Source organism: Marmota flaviventris, chromosome 3 (assembly GCF_047511675.1).
Source record: "Marmota flaviventris isolate mMarFla1 chromosome 3, mMarFla1.hap1, whole genome shotgun sequence".
NCBI classification, from domain to species: Eukaryota; Metazoa; Chordata; class Mammalia; order Rodentia; family Sciuridae; genus Marmota; species Marmota flaviventris.
Window position 1 is genome coordinate 174,484,889 of NC_092500.1, and position 22,450 is coordinate 174,507,338.

Genomic DNA, 22,450 nt, shown 5'->3' on the forward strand with positions numbered 1-22,450 from the left:
TCACCGTGGGAGAATCTGCAGCCACCATCTCCTGGAAGGCCAAGCGTCCTTCCCTTCTGGAATTCAGGCTGACCGCAGCCCTCTGCCCCTGCTCCAGGTCCTTAGAGCCTGGTGCTGTACCACATCGTTGCCCATTCTGACGCCTAGAGTGTCTCACCTTGCTGAACTTGACTTTTAAACTGCAGAGTCCGATTGCTGTCTTTTTTTCTTTTTCCTACGAGTTTTATTTTCAGATCCTCAAGATCTTTAGTTTTCTGTCCTGTTTAGGTGCTATCAACACTTTATTTTGTATCTTTGAACTTGATAAGTGTTATGGGTGGAACTGCACCCTGCCAAACGTCAGTCCTAATCCCAGTTCCTCAGAAGGGGAGCACATCCCTTTAAGATGTAATTCTTAAAGGGAGGTCCAGGAGCGGGGTGGGCTCCTGATCCCATGTGACGGTGTCGTCACCAGACAGCCAAACAAAGACACAGAGACAACGCAGGAGCACAGCCTCATCAAGGCGTCAAGCGGCAGAGCTTGGGTGGCTCCTTGCAGGTTTCATCGGGCGTGGGGGGCCCACCCATGCCTGATCACAGACCTCCGGCTTCCAGAGCTGGGAGAACAGAGTCCCCTGTTCTAGGCAGAAGAGTCTGTGGCTCCTTCTCTGTCACAGCAGCCCTGAGAGAGAACCCACCAAGTACAGCTATTTTGCACGAGGCCTGGTAACTTCCACCCAGAAGCTTCGATAGCTGCTTCTTGCTATTCGTTCTGCACATTTTTGCTACTGGTGCCGGGATTCCCGGTGTGCTTACTCATTTCTGCCTCTGAGTTGTTCAGTCTCCTTGAGAAGTTGACGATTCTGAGAGCCCTGGTGAAGGTGCACCCCTTCAGAGAGGATTCTCCTTAGCATCCACCATGGCTGGGGTGGGTGAGGGTTGATATCCCCAGCCCCCAACCCCCTTAGAAAAATTCACCGTGGCTTGAGGTCTTTCCCACCCACCCGCCTTGTGCAGTAAGAAGAGCGAGCTCAGAGTTACACCCTCAGGGGTGGCGTCCTGCTCTCAGGGCACGCTTCCTTGGTCTCCTGAAGGGTGGGATGGGAGGTCTGTTGCTCTCCACCAGAGGCTCAGCTGCGTCCTTTGGAAGGAGAGGCTCACCAGGTGCTCCCACTCTCTCGGGTCCTAGTCTTGTCTTCCGTCCAGCCCACTGAGGCCCTGAAGAGGGCAGCTCTGGTGTGAGCCACATCTGACTAATATTCCACTGGACTCCTTGGGCTCTTATGCCTGGGCCGGGCATTTTCTTATGGTCTTCACATTTTGTTGATACTTTAAAACTCAGTGATAGAGAGGCCCTGGGTTCAAGTCCCACTGTGTGTGTAATGAAAAACAAAAGCCAACAAAACAAAAAAGTCCTGAAGCCCTCATGCCTAGCATTTCCAGCTGTTTAGTGGGAGCTCATTCCCAATATCAAACCTATCCCATCCCTGGAGTCCCGCACCCAGTCAGTGCAGAAGGCACGCCATTGACCCTCTTGATTATTTGGAGCCCTATGTCACTGCTCAGGCCACTGTGATGCTTGACCTGCATTACCACGGCCGCTTGTCCTGCGGCGCCTCACCTCCTCCTTCCCCACACCCCTTTGGGCCTACCCAGAGCAGACGGGGAGCTCTCTGCTTCAGACTCAGGGGCTTTGCGTTCACTCTGACACCGTCCCATTCCCACGCAGATCCGTGGAGCTAGTTCTGGGCGGTGGCTGCACTCCTACCCTTCCCCTCCCTTCCCTCAGCTGTGGCCTGCCCCAGGTGCTGACGCCCGGCATTCTCTACTGTACAAGCAGTTTTTGTAGCCTGGAGTGTCATCTCTCTCCGCTTGGGTTGTACTGGGGAACGGGGTTTGAGTAAGTAAGCCATTTGGATCTGAAATAGACACAGTATTCTCACAATCCCTCGGTCCTCACCTGCCTTCAGAGCCTTCTCTGCACATTGGCGGTGTGTGAGGGAGCACTTCACCCAGCACTGTCCACACATGGCATCGTCTGCCTGCCTAGTCAGCCCGAGGACTTCCTGCAAGCAGGAGCGGGTCTCCAGGTCCACTCCTTAGGAAGACTGACAGTACAGTCCTCTACTGTTCCTGCTGCCACAATGGCACGGAGGGCCTTGTTTGGGCAGTTATCCTATCTCAGAGCACCCAGAAACAGCTTCTGACTCCATGTATTCTAAACAAACACCAAAAATGTTTCTTCACTGTGTGCGCGCCTGTGCACTGGGTATTGATTCTACCTTCTGAATGTACTGTGCTGTTCTGCATTAAAATGAAAATAAAAGCATCCCAGGTTGTATACTGGTTGCAACTGACTTATGTCCCAAATTAAGAGTCATGCCTATTAACGCCTTCAACAACAAATTTTCCGGTCACTTGGTATGAGTCCAGCAGGGGGAGCAGGTGAGCATCACAACTGTATTTTCCAGAGGGTACCTGCTGTAATCAAGCAAGAATTTTTGATGTATACATAAAAAAGGTCATTGCAGGGCATCAGGATTTTTGGGGAAAGCACATAATTTCTTGACCTGGAAATATTCTACTAGTATATGGTCTTTAAAAAACAATGCTGATTTTTTTTTTTCCTTGAGGGAAACAGGTGTCAGGAACTTGGTACCTTGACACTGCTATAAACGTCCGTCCTCTCTACAGACTTTGTACAATTCACTTCCTTTTATTTTCTCTTCTGTGTCAGTCAGTCTTTGACTTCAGGCCCTTTCCGGGAAAGGGGACACTCTGGGAAGTATGGCCTGTCACTAGCAGGGCAGCATGCAAGATGCCTACGACAGACAAGGTTTTGGGAGAAGAGCCACCTGCCCTCTTCTTCTCCCAGGAGCAGGAGCGGGTCTCCAGGCTGTTGGGGAAGCCAAGCCGTCACTGGACCAAGTGAGGAAAGAGTGACAGGGATGACTGTCACACGCTGAATGCAAATATCATGCACACAGCTGTAACGTCATGCATAATATTACAGCTCTGGATCATTTCTCAAGAACTCCTTGGTGTGTGTGACCCACAATCAGGTGCAGGTTCCCACAGGGAGGCTGTTCCTACCAGGCCGGCCAGATGGATGGGCACCCCAAAAGGAGGTCACGTGCTGTTTTTACCTCTCTGACATAAGCAATCTTACTTGTGTTAACCTTTAGGCAGGAGAGTTAATGTATCTTACTGTAAATAGCACACATGGCATTTTAATTTCTCTTTTAAAAAGTGTTTCTCAATAATTAAGACAAAATTTTATAAATTTAGATTAAACAAAGATTAATTCAGATGGCATTAAGCTACTTTCAAATGAAAATTCATTCTGTAAGGAGTAATGGTTGTGACAAAGAGGCTGGACACACATTTTTTCAGAAGTCACAGAAGCTGAATTTTCTACAACTCTGTTGATTTGCATTCAGAAACATTTAATGTAAGACTATAGCTATTAAACTCACTTCAAAAATCTCAAAGAAAATATGTCAGTCACAGGAAAGATCCTACTTGACTGAACTTAGGTCATGGGTAAAACAGTAATCGCTGACATCAATGGACTGAGAAGAATGTTTAGTATTTCTTTCTAGGGAGAAAACAGGAACCAAATTATTGGCAAAAATACTGTCAGGCTAATGCACTCATCCATTGTTTGAGAATTTCACCCACTGCCTTTGTAAATCTGTGACTTGTATCTTGACCTTTTTGGCATTTGTTTTTTTGATGAGAAGATAAAATATTCCATAAAAATATTAGGATGAAAACATTTAAAAATCAAACAGTATTTTGAGATAACTTTATACAACAGGATAATTATATAAACTAAAATATCCCTAAAAATTCAAGGAATTTGTGGTGCAATCTTACAAAAATAGTTATTTGGATATTTCCCAAGTTTTTAGAAAATAAAAAGTTCTTCCTTTCAAAGCCCATAAGGTTACATAGCACACACAGTGTGGCCCTAAGATAGGAGAGTGCTTCAGCAGATGCTAGGCTGGTTTACGACTGTGCAAACTGTGAAAGATTTGAGACTCTTTTAAGTTTATTTAAAAAAAAAAAAAAATCTTCCTATCTAAATGTCATTTGGACATGGTTTCACAGCAAGCCCTGAGGACTTGGAATGAATGAGCACTCGGCACCTTTTCAGTTTAATCCAAACAAGAACGCAGGGCACCTGGAGTCCCAGGGCATGGATTCTCATGCCAACTGCCCTCTTCTCCTCCCAGTGTGCTGACAACTGGGATCCATGTCCAATGACTCAGTGGCAGTGAGGGAGGTAACTGCTCTTGAGTCAGGGTCCTTCAACTGCAGAGGTCTCCAGCTGTCTGTGAGGGGACACGCTGCTGATGTGGGGACAGCTGTTTCCTGGCAAAGGAAGTGGCTCAACACATGGGGCAGAAGCTCTTCCCCTCCTTTGCCAGGCAGAGAGCGACTCATGCAAGTGCACATTCCCTCCCGACTCACAAAGGTGGCTCTATGCATGATGATTTGCACACCAAGTATCCAAACATACTGGGACAGCTACTGTGTGTCAACCCCTCCCCCGACATATATTTAATTGCAACGAGAACAGGAAATTGTGCTAAGCTAAGCACTGCACTTCATTTGGGAAACTGCTTCTGTTCTAAAAGGCTCCTCAGAGTCCTCTAGCTGTCAACATAGGATGAAGTCAAAAAGGCAAGGCAGAAAAGAACTGTAAAACCAGAAAAATCAAAGTATGGATGGGAAATGTGTATAAAGCTGAACTGGTAGGTTCAGACAGCACACCAAGTTCCAGGGGTCTGTCCTTGGCTAATCACTAATTCTTTGCTTCTGGGTCTGCATGAGCGAATTGGTTGCACACCCACATGATAGATGGTCATGGGTCTGCCATACTGACGCACACTTGGTGAGTGTCCACCCAAGACCCCACAGCTCCGACTCAGGTGACCAAAGGCCACAGAAGACTCTGGAAGTGAAATGGGGATGCATGTTTGGGCTGCAGAGAGGACAGTCAGTACTAAGTGGTGCGTGTGGATTTGATCCTGCAGGCTGGGCTTTTCCATGTTGAAATCAGAGGGAAAATCATTGCTTTAAGTTCTCCTGAGATTCATCACCATTAAGGTACAGAAAGGCCCAGAGACACACTTGACTGGTGGGGTCTCTCTGCGCCTCACGCACCTCGCCTTCCTCCCCTGTTACAAAAGCTGCCCGTGTGTTCCCGGAGGCCTGTGCGTCTCAGCTTTCCTTGTCTTCCTGTGGGCAGTAATGTCAAGGGGCTTTCCTGCGGTGCTCGTCTCGCACTCAGCCTCGGGGCACTGTAGCTCCCGGGCTTCCCTTCAGTCCAGCATGATGAGCAGCGCTGGGGAGCAGCACCCGTGGACGCACCTGCGTTCCTGCACGTGGCTGTGGACTTCTAGTTCAACATGTGCCAAAACGGAACAGCCACGGAGGCACACAAAGGGATGGCCATGCTGGGGCTGCTTTTAGGAAGAAGGCTAGAGTAGACCTCACCCTCTCCTGTGCTGTCAGCTGTGGACGCCTCCCCGGTTCTCATTCCTTATTGCCCTCAACTCAGGGGGAAGGAACGGTGAAAATAACTTCTGACAACAGTTTTATGTTCAGTGAGCTTCCTGATGGTTTCTCCTGCATGCTGAAGGCTAAGCTGCATACGTAAACATGTTGACTTTGTTTTGCCAATTTTATAGAGGCCAGGGGTAGGAAGGAGAGATGGCCAAGCTGTCTCTCAGCTGCCTTCCAGTGGTAGCATGCCAGGCGCCTGAGAGTCCCGAGTGTGCCCATCTGTCTGCGAAATAGAGCGTCCCAATTTCATATTTTAGGGTAATTCAGCACCGATAGTTCCTCGTATACCAACACGGCCCTTTCCAAAAGTCAAGATCAGGCGGGGCCAAGTACGCGGTGCCAATCACCACCCTGGGGTCCTGCTGGTGGCGATGACATGAGGAGAGTAGACTCTGTGTGGGTGAGGGTGAGGACAAGGGGCTGTCTCAGGACAGGAGGGGCTGCCCAGCCCTGTGGGAACCACTGTGCTCCAGGTCAGGGGCCAGTGGCCTGCATGGACGTAGGAGCCCTTTCCTGTACTTGCCAACAGGGCAGGGCTCTGGCAAAGCACAGCGCGTGAGCCTTGTCAGCAGGAAGGCAGCGGCAGCCCAGGCCCAGGCCAGGTGGGGGCCCACTTCCACCTGGTGGTCAGCACCCTACCTGGCCGAGTCCTGGATGTACGCTGGCTCCCTGGGTGTCGGCAGAGGCTACGTGGGTATGCTCACAAGTCGTTACTTGGCATCTGTGGCTCAGGGGGCTGCTACCACTTTGTGCTGACTGGACGTTGCCTTTCTTGTTTGGTTTCCTGCTTCCAGTGACACCATTCAAATGGAACAAGACATTTGAGGGAGCCACACACTGCTCTGGGGGCCTCAGGGCCTTGAAGGGCTGTGGCCACTCTGACTCCAGGATCCAGAGAGCGGCGGGTCGATGCCTACATCAGCCTTGCTCCTGGGTGGCCAGAGGCTGCAGCCTGCAGGAGATCCCTGGCCAAACGGGATGAAGTAAAGCAAAGCGGCCAGTTGTGAGGTTCTGGGTAAAGCTGACCTCTTTCTTTCATGGGAGTACGTAATTGAGTCTTTTTGGTGCCATCAAACAGCTTAATGAGACCTTGCGAGAGTTCTACAGAGGATAGATGAAGCCTCTGAAGTTACAGCTGATAATATACAATACGGGGAGAAGACAGACACTATTAAGAAAACAAACAGCACCGCCACAGTTGTCCGGCAGAACTGTTAGAGGGGAAAAAGAGGCTGGGCAGGCGGCTTTGGGAAGCCTGGAACAACATCCCTCATTTCACATCTTCATCTGCCTTCGGCCGCTCTGCCAGCAAGTCACTCAAGAGTCCAGCAGGAGTGGAGAGTGCAGAGGACCACAGCGAGGCCGCCTTCAGAGTGTGGAGAGATGTGGACTGAAGCCAGTGCCACCCCGGGGCCTGCGGAGAGCAGTGCCAGCAGCCACCGTTGGGGCATCTCCTAAGCAACTGAAGCAGGCGCCTCTATGGCCCAGATGGAGGGCGACCTCGACCCTGGCTGCCCCTGCCTTCCTGTGGGGACTTCTGTGGGCCCTCCTCGGCACAGAGGTGTAGCCCCTCGCTCCCCTGATGCAGTGTCTGGGCTCCTGCTGTGGCACTTCCTCCTCCCGCCGCACCTCCCACCCGGCCTCAACGTGGCACTCTCTCTGGGCCTTTCTGAGCCCCCTCCCCTGGCCCGTCTCACGCTCCTGTCCTGTCTGAAGCCGCGAGCAGGGCATCAGAGGGCTCTGCACTGAGCAGTGGCCCTAGAGGTCCCATGCCAGACCCCGGTGGACATCCTAGGCTCCGACTCACAGGTGGGCAAACGACAGCCCATAGCAGATTTTGTCTGTGAGCTAAGAATAATCTTCACATTCTTAAATGGTTGGAAAAAATCCAGAGAAGACTATTTCGCAAAGGTGAAAATCACATGAAATCCAACTTTGGAATAAAGGTGTACTGTCCCCACTGCTCTCACTAAGTTCTGGCTAGTGGCTGCTTTGGGACTCGATCCGAGAGCTGGTGACAGATGGGACGGCTAACACAGCCTAAAAATCTACTATCTGACCCTTCACAGAAATGGGTGTCAACTCCTGGTCTAACCAGAGCTTCCCTCCATCTCCAGTTCTAGTAATTTCTATTTAGGAATCTACAAAGAGCAGTTCCTTCCACGCTCTGGTCCTCGGGGCCTGGATCAGGACTGTGTCCACACTGACACCTGCAGGCCAGCTGTCCCCAGGAGCCTGTCACCTCCCTCCTGTCTGCACTCTGCAAGTTTACAGGTCTCGCTCCTTTGAGACACCAGGAGCTTCTTAGGTGAGAAGCTCAGAGGTGTGAGCATCCAGCCCCTGCCCTGGCAGCACGTCTCACACAAACCTGGTGGATAGGCAGCACTTGGGGACCGCCTCCTGGGGCCTGTAAAACCACCCCATCTGCCTGGGAGACAACTGAATGAGTCTTAAAACACACGTGCAATTTAATACTTCACAATATGCTTCTTCAAACAGGCAAAAAATGTAGAAGAAAAAAATGTCTATGCTGGGCTACTGCTTCACACTGAATCAGAGAATAATAGTTACAGTGTTTGAAGGTAGAAGAACTGATTTCCATTTCATAACAGTGCCTAGAAGGAAAGGAAACAAATACTCCTAAATGACTTGTACTACTGCCTGTCACCTTAGCCTGGAAGGCTTTACGGGAGAGTGGCCTCTATTTTACAGGTAGGGAAACTGAGGCCGGGAGGGGTTGAGCATTTGCGGAGGTACCTCGGCTCCCAGGCTTGTCTGAACACAAGGCACCTCCCTCGAGGGCTTGCTGTCTGGAGGGGTGACCTTCTCTGGTTTGGTCCTTTCGTGGGGACTACGCACCTGGATCTTGGTGAACTCAAACTCTTTCTTCTACCAACACAAATTCTGAACATAAATTCTGGCCTTTCTGAGCTTGAGAATGTTGGTAGTCTGGCGCCAAGGAACCCCTCCTCAAAAGACCTGAGGCCAAGATCTAGGGATGGCCTGACCACAGTATGCTGCTCACATGAGAGAGAATCTGAGACACTGTAACAGAAACCTCTAACTTACAGGGATGAGAAAGTCACAGATGCTGACCACCATGTGGTAACCAGTCGCAGACACAGGAAAGGCTGTATTTTGGCAAGAGCATGGTGGAAAACTGACTTTTTACCCCCTGTCCAAGCTCATGGACCTAATGAATTCTGGCCACGGACCTCAGAATCAAAACCCCTGTTTTAAAGGAAAGAACGAAGTCGGTCCAGTAATAGGATGGATTTTTTTCAGGGTCTCCTGGAAACAGATCTCAGGAAAACGAAATTCACTATATAAATTCCAGATTCACCTATGAATTAAAATCATAATTCTTCACTGCTCTGAAAGCTGACCTTGGTAATGCAGACTGACCCTCAGCTATCACAGCTAGACGAGCTCTGCTACTTTCCCACTCAACTGGGAAATAAGTCCAGACCACTGAGATATAAACGGTCTCGAGCAAGGCTCAGAGACATTGCCTGTGTACCCCAGTCTGGGAGCCAGCACTCTGCCCATCTTCAAGGACGGGGTTTCAGCTCCAAAGGAAGCGACACACAGGGGGTGCAGAGCTGTGGAACTGAGCAGACAGTCTGGGAAGTCGGTTGGAGCTGCTGCTGCGTTTACAGATAAGGACGTTAGAATTCAATTCAAAAGGGGACATGATTGGTCGGAGTCCAACACCGTGTGAGACCAATTTAATTGATAATGCTATGAGATAATGAGATCTGGGCAGGTCTTGCTGTAAGAAAGTGTGAGGCTAGGTGCTCGTCTTAGCACACTTTTGAATTCTGATTTTCGATTGCAACTTAATACGCACTAGTTAATCAGACCAGTATATTTTAAGTTTACTTTGAATACTTATGTGAATATTTTGTTTAAAAGAATAAATGTCAAGGCTCCCAAACTGATCTTTCTAACTGGAGTTAACAATGTCAAGCTAGTTTAAAATAAAAACTTTTCATAACTTAGCGAACAGTTCCAAAATTGAGCCGTACCAAGGAGACGGTTTCCCTCTGGAAAGGCAGTTTACAGGAGCCAAATGTCTTCCTCTTTATTTGTAATAACAAAAATAAACCGAAGTCCTGACATATTTGTAGTATTTTTATTCCTAAAGGAAAAAACAGGAACTTTCATTGTACTTTAAAATTAAAGTTACTACCTCAGATACTCTGCCAGCTGAGCTCGGAGAAGTGAGCATCATACCATAGGACAGCCCCACTTCTCTCGAGGAAATGCTCAGTCAGGGTGGTGCCTCCGCGGGCCCAGGGGTCCCACAGCTGGTCAGCGTTCCGTCCCGAGGGCTTCTGCAGCCTGCGGTCCTGGTTGGACAGCGAGCATTACGCTCTGATTTTTCCTGCTGCCTGGCTAGTGACCCCCTACAGGAAGATAACGGGGGAGCCAGGAGGGCGGAGCCGCTTGCTGCACATGTCTGGCTGCTCTTATCAACTTATCATATAAGGAAAGGAAAGTGATTGATTCGGATAGTGACACTGTAGAATCAGGGAAAGAGAAACAAAGAGACATGAGAGCTGCTCTCTGACGCCGGCACAGCCCTCTCGAGCGAGCAGGACTGCTCTGCCCACTGCGATCTGACAGTTTACTGCGTGCCCCGAGAGAAGTCAGCCCTGAAACCAAGCCTGCCGCTGGAAGGGAGGGACAGGCAGGCTGTCACTGACGGACTCGGCCATGCAGCACAGCCCTGCCTTTTAGACGGCAGCTCAGAGCTCTGGACTCCCATGCGTCTGGAAGTCTGCTGAACTGGTGGTTTACTACCCAAAGCAAGAGAATGTGGCAGATTGTTTTCTTTACTCTGGGCTGTGATCTCGTCTTGGCGGCAGCCTACAACAGCTTTCGGAAGGGTGTGGACAGCACTGGCAGAAAGCAGTACCAGGTCCAGCACGGGCCCTGCAGCTACACCTTCTTGCTGCCGGAGACGGACAGCTGCCGCTCTTCCTCCAGCCCCTACGTGTCCAATGCCGTGCAGAGGGACGCACCCCTGGACTACGACGACTCCGTGCACAGGCTGCAGGTGCTGGAGAACATCATGGAGAACAACACTCAGTGGCTGATGAAGGTAGGCAAATTGGGCTCCCTGAGCTTCGGGAGCTCTCGGGGCCAGAGCTTTGGCGAGGTGGTGACCAGCACCCTGAACAAAGGACCATCCCTCTTGTCCTGTGCCCGGTGGAGGGGGGGTAACGTGCCACAGGGCAGAAAGCGAAAGGGGTTACTTGAAAAGTGTGCCAGGACCCGAGTGGTCGGTCTCTGGGGCTGGGAGCTTCCTAGAGTGGCAGCGGAAGTGCACTTCCCTGCAGACGCTGCAGGCTCTTCTGTCTGAGCAGCTGGAGCTCCCTGACACCCATTACCAGGACCTACTCAGCGGGTGGCAGGCATGTGAGGGAGGCTGTGAGCTTGCAGCCCGGGGTCAGGAAAACGTGAGAATCCTGTTAATGACTGATATGTAGCGGATGGACTCAAGTGCTTTACCAATTTCCTGAATTTCTTTATGAAAATAGATTGTGACTCCTGCTAAATGAGAGGAAATTCAATAAAGCAGACCTCGGTTTCCCAGAATCTCAGGGCTCGACCACTGCAGGCTTGCACTCTGACACAGGGACTAGCTTCCCAAGAACCCGAAGGCACAGTGGCCCTGTTCAGTTCCACTGTGGGCTCTGGGAGCTTCCCCACGTGGGACCGGTATGGGACGGGGTGACAGCCTGTTCTTCGGTGGCAGGGTTCCACCGCTTCACAGCCTTTGCTCAGAGCACGCGACCAAAATAAGATCCTGAAAGCTCTGTTTTTCTTTCACAAACGATCGTTTTCATACGAAACCCCAAGTGACCCTGGAATTTTCTTTATACGAACCATATGTATTCCAAAGGAAGTTTAAACAAAACATGTAAATAGCAGGTTAACGGTTAGACATTATAAAGATGACATTGCCTGGCAACGCGGACGCGGGAGAGGGTCATTATTTAAAGCCACATAAAAGCTTCTCAAAGTCGGTGGGCTTCCTGGACATTCCTCCCAAAGAGGGAGATGATCTTGTCTTCCATGTCAGCACGGCTCTGTGCTCTGGCACCCTGTCTGAATCTCTGAGTAGGTGTGGGATCCTGATCTGTGTTTCTCATTAACCCCCCTACCTTCAGAGAGGAAGCCACTGACTCATGACTCAGGCCAGGAGTCCAAATGAATGAATGTGGCCAGCCCCACTGCTATTGTGACAGAGGGGCTGTTCAATTGGAGAACAGAGACAACAGATGCAGACAGGCTCCTCAGATAAAGACCTCAGCAGGGTCTGCTCCTGGGTGAATTTTCTGGTTTCTCTCCTTCTTTAAGATCACTGTGTGTGCTCTTTTTAAATCTTGTAAAACTCATCATGTGCAAATGATGACACTAAACATTGACGTATGCAGTAGCACAGGTCTCAACTTTGGAAGGCAAACTGGATCCTCGATGTCTGGTGACCTCTATTTCTTTGACTATGGCATACTCACATTTAGTGACCTCCCACATCTACCATGGCCGGGTTAATTGTGCAGAGAGCCCCAGAGCAGGGTAGGGGGGACACATGGAACTAGTAAACATTGTAACCTGCCCGACTAGCAAGCCACCTGCTAAAATAAACAGTCACCAAATATAAAGAGAATGTTTTGTCAAATGCAGGACGACTCAATCGCATTGGCTTGGTTAGGCCCAGGACGGTGTACCTGTGACCCTCTGAGAAGGTGCAGGCGTTTTTAAGGGCAAACCAGCCCCTTCTCTCAGGCCCTGGAGACACTGTTGAGACAGAGCAGGAGGCAGACTCTAGCAGGTGACCAACATCTTGTCCTTCCAGGGTGGATTAGTAAGAGTGTGCGCAGCAGTGCACGGGGATTTCTAAAGCCCTTGTTAGCTAGCCAGTGAGGTGTCAAGAGGGGCCTGCAGTTCCTCTTTTCCTAGGCTCTGCACCTGTTCCTGGGCCTTCCTGGGTGGTGTGCACCTGTTCCTGGGGGCCTTCCCTGGGCGGTGGGCACCTGAGGCAATTTGGCCCCCACTCCCTGGTTTACAGGCTCCCAGCTTGGGAAGGAAAGCGAAAAACAAACACAAAACCTGCCTGGGATGGTTCAATGTAAACTCTCTGCTTGTTTTTCTCCCTGTGTTTTGGCACCTGTGATAATAAGCACTTTTTTCTGTCAAGGAAAAAAATATGGTCCAAGGGAAATGATTGATAAACCCCTAATTAAAGGACCCACCTCACACCTCACACCTATTTATAGATTCACACGACCCCGTACATTTCATTGTTTCATATATTTTCTTTGGGGCTGCTTATTTTTGTATGGTCCCATATTTCCTTTCTTTCCTTGATAAACACTAAAAATAAGAGGCGTACACACACACACTCAGGAAAAAAAAAAAAAAGCCACCAGAAAATCTTTATACATTTAAGAGTTTAAAAACTTGCTAGGAAGGAAAATGAGACCAAGTTTCTGGTTAGTTTTAAGGCCACTGAGTAGTATTTCAGCTTCTGAGTGGGGAGCAGGCCCAGGAGCCAGGACAGACAGCTGTGTGCACACCATCGACAGCCCCCGGGCTGCCCAGCACGGCCAGGCAGAGGAGTGTCCAGCTGCAGGAGAGCTGGGAGCATGAATGGGAGGCAAAGGGAGGGAGGCTCTTGCTTATGCTCAAGGGTAAGATAAATTCACCACGTCCCCCCAGCAGTCCCATTGCCTGGCCAGGTCCACAGGAGTCTGGCTTCCCCTGCAACTCTTCTGAACCTCTGTCCCAGTGATAGTAAACACAGTTCATAAAAAACCTCACAAATACCTTAGCAAAACACATTGTAGTTGGCTAGGGGACCAAATGTATTTTTTTTTTTTTTCCGATAAGAGGAAATGTGAAAAGGAAATAAACAACTATTTCACGCTGATGAATGCCTTATATTTCATAAACAACTGCAAGCCCCACAATCATTTTAAAACAGAATGATTTGAAAAATAAAGCTAATGACTATTAAACTGATGTAAACATTTCCTTTGCTATATAAGTTCTACTTCTTTTAAACAACATTAAGTGCAGGAGCTGTAAACTTGAATCACAATCTTTTTTTTTTCTTTAAAAGTGATAATGTGGGCTGGGGTTGTGGCTTGGTGGTAGAGTGCTTGCCTAGCATGTGTGAGGCACTGGGTTCAATTCTCTCTCTCTTTTTTTTTTTGTGGTGCTGGGGATTGAACCCAGGACCTTGTGCATGTGAGGCAAGCACTCTACCAACTGAGCTATATCCCCAGCCACATGAGTTCAATTCTTAGCACCATATAAATAACTAAAATAAAGCTCCATTGACTTAAAAATATATTTTTAAAAAAAGTTTTTTGATTTGTACTCTTTTAATAGGTATGAGAGCTACTGCTCAGGGGCAGGGCAGGTACAAATGCGTCATTGCCACCAGGGGGAGAAGTAAGGACAAGGGGCTCACAGAGGAATTCAGCCTTGCAGCCCCAGCCACCTGCCGAGAGGAGGGTGGTGTTCCATCAAGTGGGGTGTGAAACATTCCTTAGCTGTACATTCAAAAACCAGGACCAGCCCCCCCCCCCCCAAAAAAAAAAGATCAAAAACGGAGCTGGGTTTATGAAGGGAAAGACAGCCCATCACAGCCACAGCCAGGGCCTGCTGCAGTGCAGAGGGAAAACTCTGTCCTGGTCTTCAGCTCCATCCCGAGTCGGGAAATGTGACTGTTTTCAGTATTATAAGCAAATTTTATGCATTCACGAGCCGGTCAAACCTGCTATTCAAGATTTTAGGGAAAACAACTGTCATTATAATAATCATACACCAATATGATAGTAGGGGTGAAGAGAAAAGGTTTCACGGTGGCTGGGAAAAGAAGCTATATTTCAGTGTGACAAGGAAAAGTACAGTTGTTGACTATATATCTATAGTGCTCATGCACTGCCTGAAGTGCAGAAGGTGCTTTCTCTACATAACTGGAAGACAGAATAAATGTTTACCACACACAGTTTTACCCTCTGCTTATTAAACAAGGTTGTCTGACATTGGATCGATTATTTAGGTGTCATACTGGGGTAGAAGAATTGCCCAGAGTCTAGAACTAAGAAATGGATGTCCCTAATCTCTTTCTTCAGTGCATGCTCCATGTGGCCTTAATATGGAAGTCTGCTGACCTCAGTCAATGTGGTGCTTCTAGGCTGACAGGGGCTGCAACCAGAAGTTCACCTGGGCACTGGTTACTGCACTTGGAAGCTGACAAGGGTACTGGCCTTGCCAGCGGTCACTGCACTCAGGCTGACCACAGGGCTTACTCCAACCCATAGTAAACTGAAATCTTGTATATTTGTAACTAAAAACAAAAAAACCCCACTTCAAACCAATCCCACCACCATATTGATATTTGAAAAAATATGAAAATGAGCTGATCAAACCCACTATGAGCTAAAAAAAAAAAAAAAAAGAATTCAAACTATGAAAACGGTAGAAAGTAGAAGTAGATTCTTTTTACCCTGATCTCTTTGGTCCCTTCCTTTGAGATCAGCACTCAGAGATTATGCCAGCCCTTTACTGTGACTGGAAATTGTATGGTTTTCCTCTTCTTAAAACACACACAATGGCATCATATCATGATCAGAATCTCTGTGGCTCTTAAGTGACCTAAAGAGAGGTTGGAAGAAATATTTTACTCAGAGACAAAAGCAAAAATTAGAAGATGGAGGTAAAGGAGTCAGGAGGGGAGCAGCCACCTGTGACATGATCAAGCAAGCCGCAGAGGAGGGAAGCACTCGGAGGAGGGGAGAAAAGGGGGAGGAAGGGGGACTCCTGTCCTTATGCATCTGCCCAAGGAATGACAGCAGGACCTGGTGGCTCTGTGGACTTCCTGAGATGAGAGCAAGAGGGGGCAGGCTGTCTGCAGAGCAGGTGTTCAGAATTTGCAGAAAACGTGACTTTGTGGCGATGGCTCCTCAGCAGGCACACCCCCCTGCCCATGCATGTTTCCTGTGTCCCTTCACATGACGGACCTTGACCCAGGCTTCACTGGGCAGCCGTAGTCTGGTTAACAGGACCCTCCAGAGAGCAAACACCTATTTTCTCTTTCTCTGTCATTACTGGACAAGGAGGATTCCCTCCTGCTTGCTAGAATTCGGACATAAAGACAGTCGCTCAACACCCTGGCCACACAGTCGTCACCGAGTCACCGTGGCCGTGGTGCTGGGACGGGGCTGGCAATAGCAACCAGTGGCACTGCCTCTAATCAAAGCACCCGTCACGCCCCAGACACCCCTGCCACAGTCCGGGACCCCACACGGCCAAGTTCTCAGCCGCCCTCGCACATGGCTCGGTCAGACCCAGGCCCTGCGTGATTTTGCAGCCCTGTGCAGATCATCAGGGGAGGAAAACAAACACGGGGAAGCACGCGGGCCCTCTTGGGAGCAAGTGGCGACTGCCGTGGGTGGGAGGACACAGCGGCCTTCAGAGGAGCGGGAGTGGATGTGGACCCGTGCAGAGGCACGACACTGCTGAGCTCGTGACGCAAGTGAGCGAACACCCCAGACCCCATCCCTCCTGGGGTGTTTCTGCTTAGGGAAAGGAGCCTCGAAAATCCACTTATTTGTTTAAGAAATACTTACTGAGGGCCTCTGCGTGTCCAGGCAGTGTTTACTCTAGGTGCCTGGCGTAAGTCAAGGGGGAAGAAAGTACCGGGGACCCTTGCCTAGTAGGGACGCTGGCTCACGCACTGTCCTCAGAACATGCTGTGTGGCAGGAGGTAGGCCCTGCCCAGAAGGGAGGAGAGGGAGACGGCAGGCCATGGAGCGAGGCGGAGGGCGATGCCGACCCTTTGGTCCCTGCACTGAAGCCTCTTTTATGAAAGCAAAATCAACTGGAACTAATTCCCAGTGGCCATTTTTCCTGATTACCCAAGTAGCATATGGCTACTGCAGAAAACCGAGTTTATAAAAAATGCCCCAAATAAATATTTCATCTAATTCTACCATTCTGAAGTAACTGCTCTTACTATGCGACGTGTACATGAATGCCTATACATAAGTACCTTAGAACATGCTGCATATACTACAATGCTAAGCACAGCTGTCCCTATCCAACAACTTGTAAGTAGAAGTAAAAAAGCGAGCCGCAGAGGTTGAGCGACTTGGCCGACAACCCAGTCAGTAGGGGAGGGGATGCCCACCACGGGCAGCCCCTGTCTCTGCACAAGCAGGGTTCCAGGTGGCCTATGCACTCTCAGCATCTGAGGCTGCTCAGCGCACAGCGCTGCTCTCCCAGGCAGATGGGTTAAGACAGATCATCGCCCGATGTGAGGACACTGTGGAAGCTGTGGCTGGGAAGACAGAAGCTGGGGGCGTCTCCTACATAAAGTGATGACCAGAAAGTCTGCCTTGTAGTTTGGGAGAGTAGACAAATCACCAGAGGACAGCCGAGAGAGCACAGGTGGACATTCTTAGAAAGCGCGCACCTCATCTCAGCCCTTTCTGGGAGTCCACAGAGTGGGGAATCCCAAATTTCAACATGATCCTGAGAGCCAGGCCAGCAACACTGTGGTGCTGAGTGCTGTGTGGCCTCCCTTCCCCGTGTGACTGTGGAAGCCACTGGAAGCTCTCCCCATCAAGCATCCTACAGGGCCAACGCTCCACAGACGGTCTTAACATCTAAAATGAAAAGCAATGCCCAGGGGAAGGGCCGGGTGGAAGTGCAGAAGCAAAGAGCAATTCATGGAGGTGCTTTAGAACAAACCTCCCCACAGGACACCAGGACTAGGTGGCTGTCCTCTGAAAAGGAGGGAAGGCGCACTGTCCTCCCCACTGCAGTGGGGTATGCCAGCCCACTGCCTTTGAATTAATGTTTTAATTAAATATTTCCCCACACAGTCACCTTTCTTTCATGTCCCAATCCCAGCTTGCACCAGGTGACAAAAGACGTGAAACCTATTAAAAATCTCCCGAGATGCAGATCTAATCCTGTTACCAGCTCCACTCCTTCCACCAGTAAAACCATTATCTTTTTGGTTCAATGAGAACTGATTAAAGCCTCCGAGACCCCTCCCAGCCCAGAGGGCTCCTCTGAGGGTAATTACTTTGCTCCAGAATGAGCCGGGCTCTCCTTCTGAGAAAACCCTCACGCTCTGCAAATTAACTTTGGAATCAGCTGATAATGCTACAAAGTATGGAGTCCATATCCGGAATTTAGAAAGTGAACAGTGAAAACAAATTTAAAACACACTGTAAGAACACAGCCTGTCATTTTTGAATAGACAATTTTATAATTTTCATGGAAAGTGGAGATGTTTTAAAGGGCAGCGCTGCTAAGACCAGAGGTGTGGGAAATGGGTGGCTGATGGTGCTGAGAAAGCCTCAGGAGGAAAGGGTGACTGTCTAGGTGCTGAGTGTCCAGCGCCTCTCCAGCCTTCGGAAGAGAATGCTGTTCACCATGAGCAGGAGGTGAGCGCCAGTCTCCCCAGTTCTCCACTTGGTCCCACTCCTCTGAGCAACAGGTAGCACTCCTGGTCATGGGTACACCGTTCCCGCACGCGGTCTGGCCAGGCGGTGGGTCTGGGGTAAGAGCCACCACCCGAGTGTCCCGAGGATTCCTGGGTGTTCCTGGGCACAGGCTCACACCTTAATTCACCATTCAGTGCATCTCACGGAACTTGCTATAAACTATAAAAGGGAAAACACTGCCACAAAAACGGTCTCTGCTGCACACATGACGAGGGGGCTGCCTTCCTCCTGGGACCGGCTGGATCATCCCTGCCAGGCACAGGCCGACATTAGTCATGCGCTGGAACAGAGCTGGGCAGCCGCCTACTGAGGCCTTGGAGACCACCAACGAAAAGAGAAGGAAGAGCAGAGACTCCAAGATACTGAAGGGGCCTGGCGGAGCCAGCCTCTGGAAGGCCAGACTGTAGCCCGGGTGAGGTCCCCTCCCGCTGGGTGTGTGCACCGGCACTCTGAGCTCTGCCCTGCCCGCAACCACTGACTCTTCTTCCTCTTCGTTAGTGTTTCCCAGAATGTCACGCACGCCTGAAACCATGTAGCCAGGGGTCTTTCAGACTGGGCGCTTTCACTTAGCTAATATTTAGTTAATTAATTTTTAGAACTATTGATTGAACCCAGGGCGCTTTTCCACTAAGCCACACTCCCAACCCTATTTATTTATTTTTTATTTTGAGGCAGTGTCTAAGTTGCTGAGACTGACCTCAACCTTGTGATCCTCGGGTCTCAGCCTCCTGAGTGCTGGGATTACAGCACCTGGCATAAATGATTGTTTTAAAAGCCAGAATGACCATACAGTATTTGTTTAGTGACCCCTTATCTTAACTAACCTAACTGGCTCAGACCACCATGATGCGCCTTCAGGAACACAATGGTTTTCTTGCTCATGCCCTGACCTTCTTGGATGACTGGAGTTTCCAGCAATATGGTGGGTGCCCAAGCATGCAGGGAACTGGGGAACTGTAAGATGCTACAGACTGCAGGGGCTATAATTAACTTCAATAACAATGTCTGAAACACGCTCCTGTCCCTCTACTCGCTGTTACCAGATTAGATGGCCTGGCTTCTGCACCCTGGAATCACACACTGCGGCAGCTTTGCCCCGTGCAGAAGGAATTCCCTGGCCACAGAGAACAGGGCCACTGCAAGTGTGCGTGAAATGTCTTTATTCTGCGCACCACCTGACAGAAGGGCTCTTTGGGAGCACCACCCTCTAAAACTGCACACCAGGTAGCACTTCCTCTGACCAGCCTGGCCTGGGCCTCAGGGCTTTACACTAAAGTGACCATACCCTGCTGTCAAAGGACTTGTATCACCCAGGGTTTCAGGAGTGGCCCGCAATGCTGGTCTCTGCATGTTCTGTTTTATAGAAGGCAGGAACTCAGTTAAAGGCAACCCCAAGCTGCCTACCAGTCAGGGTATGAGCAAGAAAACCATTCTGTTCCTGAAGACGCACCCTGGTGGTCTGAGCCAGTTAGGTTAGTTAAGATAAGGGGTCACTAAACAAGCAGGCATTTAGGGGCAAAGCAGTCTATCTGCACCCTGGGTAGAAAAGATGGAGGATTCCTAAGAGGTGCCTCTTCCTCTGATTTTTCTCTGGGCTAAAAGCATTTTCTTTGCCATTGGATTTCTGGAATCGACAGATAATATCAATTCTTGGTTATCTACTGGACAATCATAAACATTAGTCTGAAGATAACTGCAGGACTGAGTTTCACTAGACTATTTAGTGTTTGGAATCTTGAAAAATTTTTAGATACAGATGTAGCTTTAAACTTTCCTGAACAAAACTGGGCTTCTTAATGGGGAATTGTTGTTGCAAAAATGTTGCTAGAGAACACATTATGTTCTGCTGTGAACCACCACAAGCTGGTTATCTCTGCTTTATACTAGGAATATTAGGGGTTTGCTTGTGAAATTCCTCATTGTATTTAACTACCAATGAGTAGATTCTTCACTCTTTCTTTAAAACCAACAGGGGCTGGGGTTGTGGCTCAGCGGTAGAGTGCTCACCTAGCACATGCAGAGAACTGGGTTCTTTCCTCAGTACCACATAAATAAAATAAAGGTCTTGTGTCCAACTACAACTAAAGAAAAAAAAAAAACCTCAAAATATTTAAAAAACAAACCAAACAAATCTTGTGTAACTTTAACAGAACAGGTGCTAACAGGAATTTATAACAAGCATAGTTTTTAAAAAGTGTACAGTGAAATGTTCTTAAAGAGCACAGATGGTTGGGATTAAAATAGCAGGACACTCATGAGCAGTCAAAACACTGTCCCCTCAATCCAAGCTTGCTTTTCCCTTTAGTAGGACAGTTTTTTAGCAGTCATTCGCTTGTCACATGCTGAGCCTGCTGCAAGCTACAAAAGGCGCTCCGCTGCGACATGCAGAATGGACAGTGGGCATGCCGCCCCTGCCCTCCTCACCAACCCCACTCCCACTATCAAGCAAGCAGCTCCCTGGTGAAAACATCTGATGGACAAAGGTACCCTCCTCCCTGGCATTCCATGCATTTGCTCTCCGAGGAGGTCCAGCCTTAAGTCAGCAGGGAGGTCAGCAGGCAGGGGGCCGGGCCTGGAGGTGACATTCTCACCTCCTCTGAAGCAGGATGGCTTGTGGCTCCTCATTGGAGGTCTGCACTATCCCCTGTTCACTGAAGTCCCCGGGGTTCTTGCAAAAAAGAGTCTGTTCATCATGGCTGAAGTCACCAGAGACCAACAAAGGCCCCTCCCTGTGTGACCCAGGGTGTCGCAGTGACCCTGGAGTGTGGTGATGGCAGGTGGCATTGATCACGTGCCCACAGTGTGGCTGCCTTTTCTGTTTCCCCACAGCCGTAGAGGGCAGACGCCGTCTTTTCCCCTCACAGATGATGAAACTCAGCACAGGAGGTGGAAGGGCCGGCTGGCCAAACGATGAAAAAGTCTCTGCGTTTCAGGGATTCTCAGGAGAAAGCGGGTTTTAAAAGACTCCAATAAGGAATGCGCACGTCTCAGGAGGGTCAGGAGAGAGAACAGGCCTCGCCTGCTTCCCAGGTCCTGCAGGGGTATCCTGCACACGCTGTCACCTGCAAGGCAGGTCTGTCACACCCACACATGCTGTCACGTGCACGACGGGTGTCACTGTGCGTAAACAAGGTGGGGAGACCACTCCTTCACCTCGAGGAAGTCTGAAGAAGTGCTGGGACATTCAGTGACCTGCAGGCCCGGGGGTGGCTGGCAGAAACTTAAACCCTGGGTAATGGCAGGCTCCGCTCCTCTCCAGCTGGACCCCTTCACTCTGGACCCAACCCTGGAGCGAGAAGCAGAGCCCTAGGTCCCCATGGAAGAGAGCTGCCCCCCCTCCAGGACAGGACACGCCCTGCAGCAAGGTGACAGGCAGTTAGCTCTGAGCTGGCCGACCTGGGAGGTTTTCAGAGACTGGAGGGCTTCACACAGTAGCAAGTTAGCTGGCAGGCGGAAAGGTGGCCTCTAAGTCAGCACTGGAGGAACAGAGGGAGGACAGGCGCCTCAGCATCCCTGCTCCCCACGCTCGCCCTGGAAGGCCACACCTGGCCTTCCTGTGGACACACTCTGCTCTCCGCTGCCTCGAACTCTGTGCTACTGCGCGAAACACAGCACATTCTTTTGAGAGATACGCCACACAGAGCAAAATTTACCCATCCCAAGCGCACAACATGACGAGTGACCACCCAGCTCAGGACACACAGCCAGAGCATGTCCAGCACCACCATGGCTCCCTGCCCCTCCACCCTACCGTGTCCCTCCTCCACCGCTAGCCCTTCCTCTGCCCTCTACCACCCACCATAGGTTAATGAACCTCAGTTCTGAATTTCATGTAATTGGAGCAAAACACCCCTTATTCCTTTTGGCCTGTTTGATTATTTCTGCGGTTCATCCATGCTCTTGTGCATAGAAAACTGTGCTCTTTTCTGTTTCTGGGTAGTTTGAGTTCAACACGGTTCACACAGCCGTGTAGTACTGTAGACAGGCGCGTTCTTTTAGGGAAGTCCATACCTGGATATTTCTGAGTTGGCCACTCCAGGGATTGTTGGCCTGTACTGTTATGTCTTTGGGGTCTCTACAGTTGGGTTGACTTGAAGCTTCCTTGAGTGAGGGGTTAAGTCTACCTTCCAACGAACCCTAGTCTTCAGAAAACATGCCGAGGAGGTGTCTTGGTGCCATTCCTGAGGTGCCCAGGAAGAGCTTTTCAGGAGCAGATCACTTCAGTGACTTCGAGTGTTGGATAAACACGGTCAGTTCCCCTCAGGTTGCAGTGCAGAGTTAACAGGACGTTAAAGAAAGCGAACAGCGTCGACATTCAATGGAAAAGGAAGACAGGGTAAGAGGGGGAGCCCAGGCGT

At 49.8% G+C, this 22,450-nt stretch overlaps 2 protein-coding genes and 1 non-coding gene across 6 annotated transcripts in view; 1 reads left to right on the top strand and 2 right to left on the bottom strand.

Moving 5' to 3' along the window:
• Positions 1-22,450, bottom strand: part of Mcph1 (microcephalin 1) — a 196,829-nt gene that overhangs the window by 47,952 nt on the left and 126,427 nt on the right. The gene's annotated exons all lie outside the window — the stretch shown is intronic.
• Angpt2 (angiopoietin 2) overlaps positions 9,885-22,450 on the top strand; it is a 50,985-nt gene continuing 38,419 nt past the window's right edge. Inside the window, exon 1 of the mRNA XM_027922086.2 lies at positions 9,885-10,660. Within this exon, the coding sequence (XP_027777887.2) occupies positions 10,373-10,660 (288 nt within the window). The 5' untranslated portion in view covers positions 9,885-10,372. The remainder of the gene's footprint in view (positions 10,661-22,450) is intronic.
• Trnav-cac (transfer RNA valine (anticodon CAC)) lies at positions 13,779-13,858 on the bottom strand. The gene has a single exon. It is a non-coding gene; the product is annotated as a tRNA-Val (tRNA).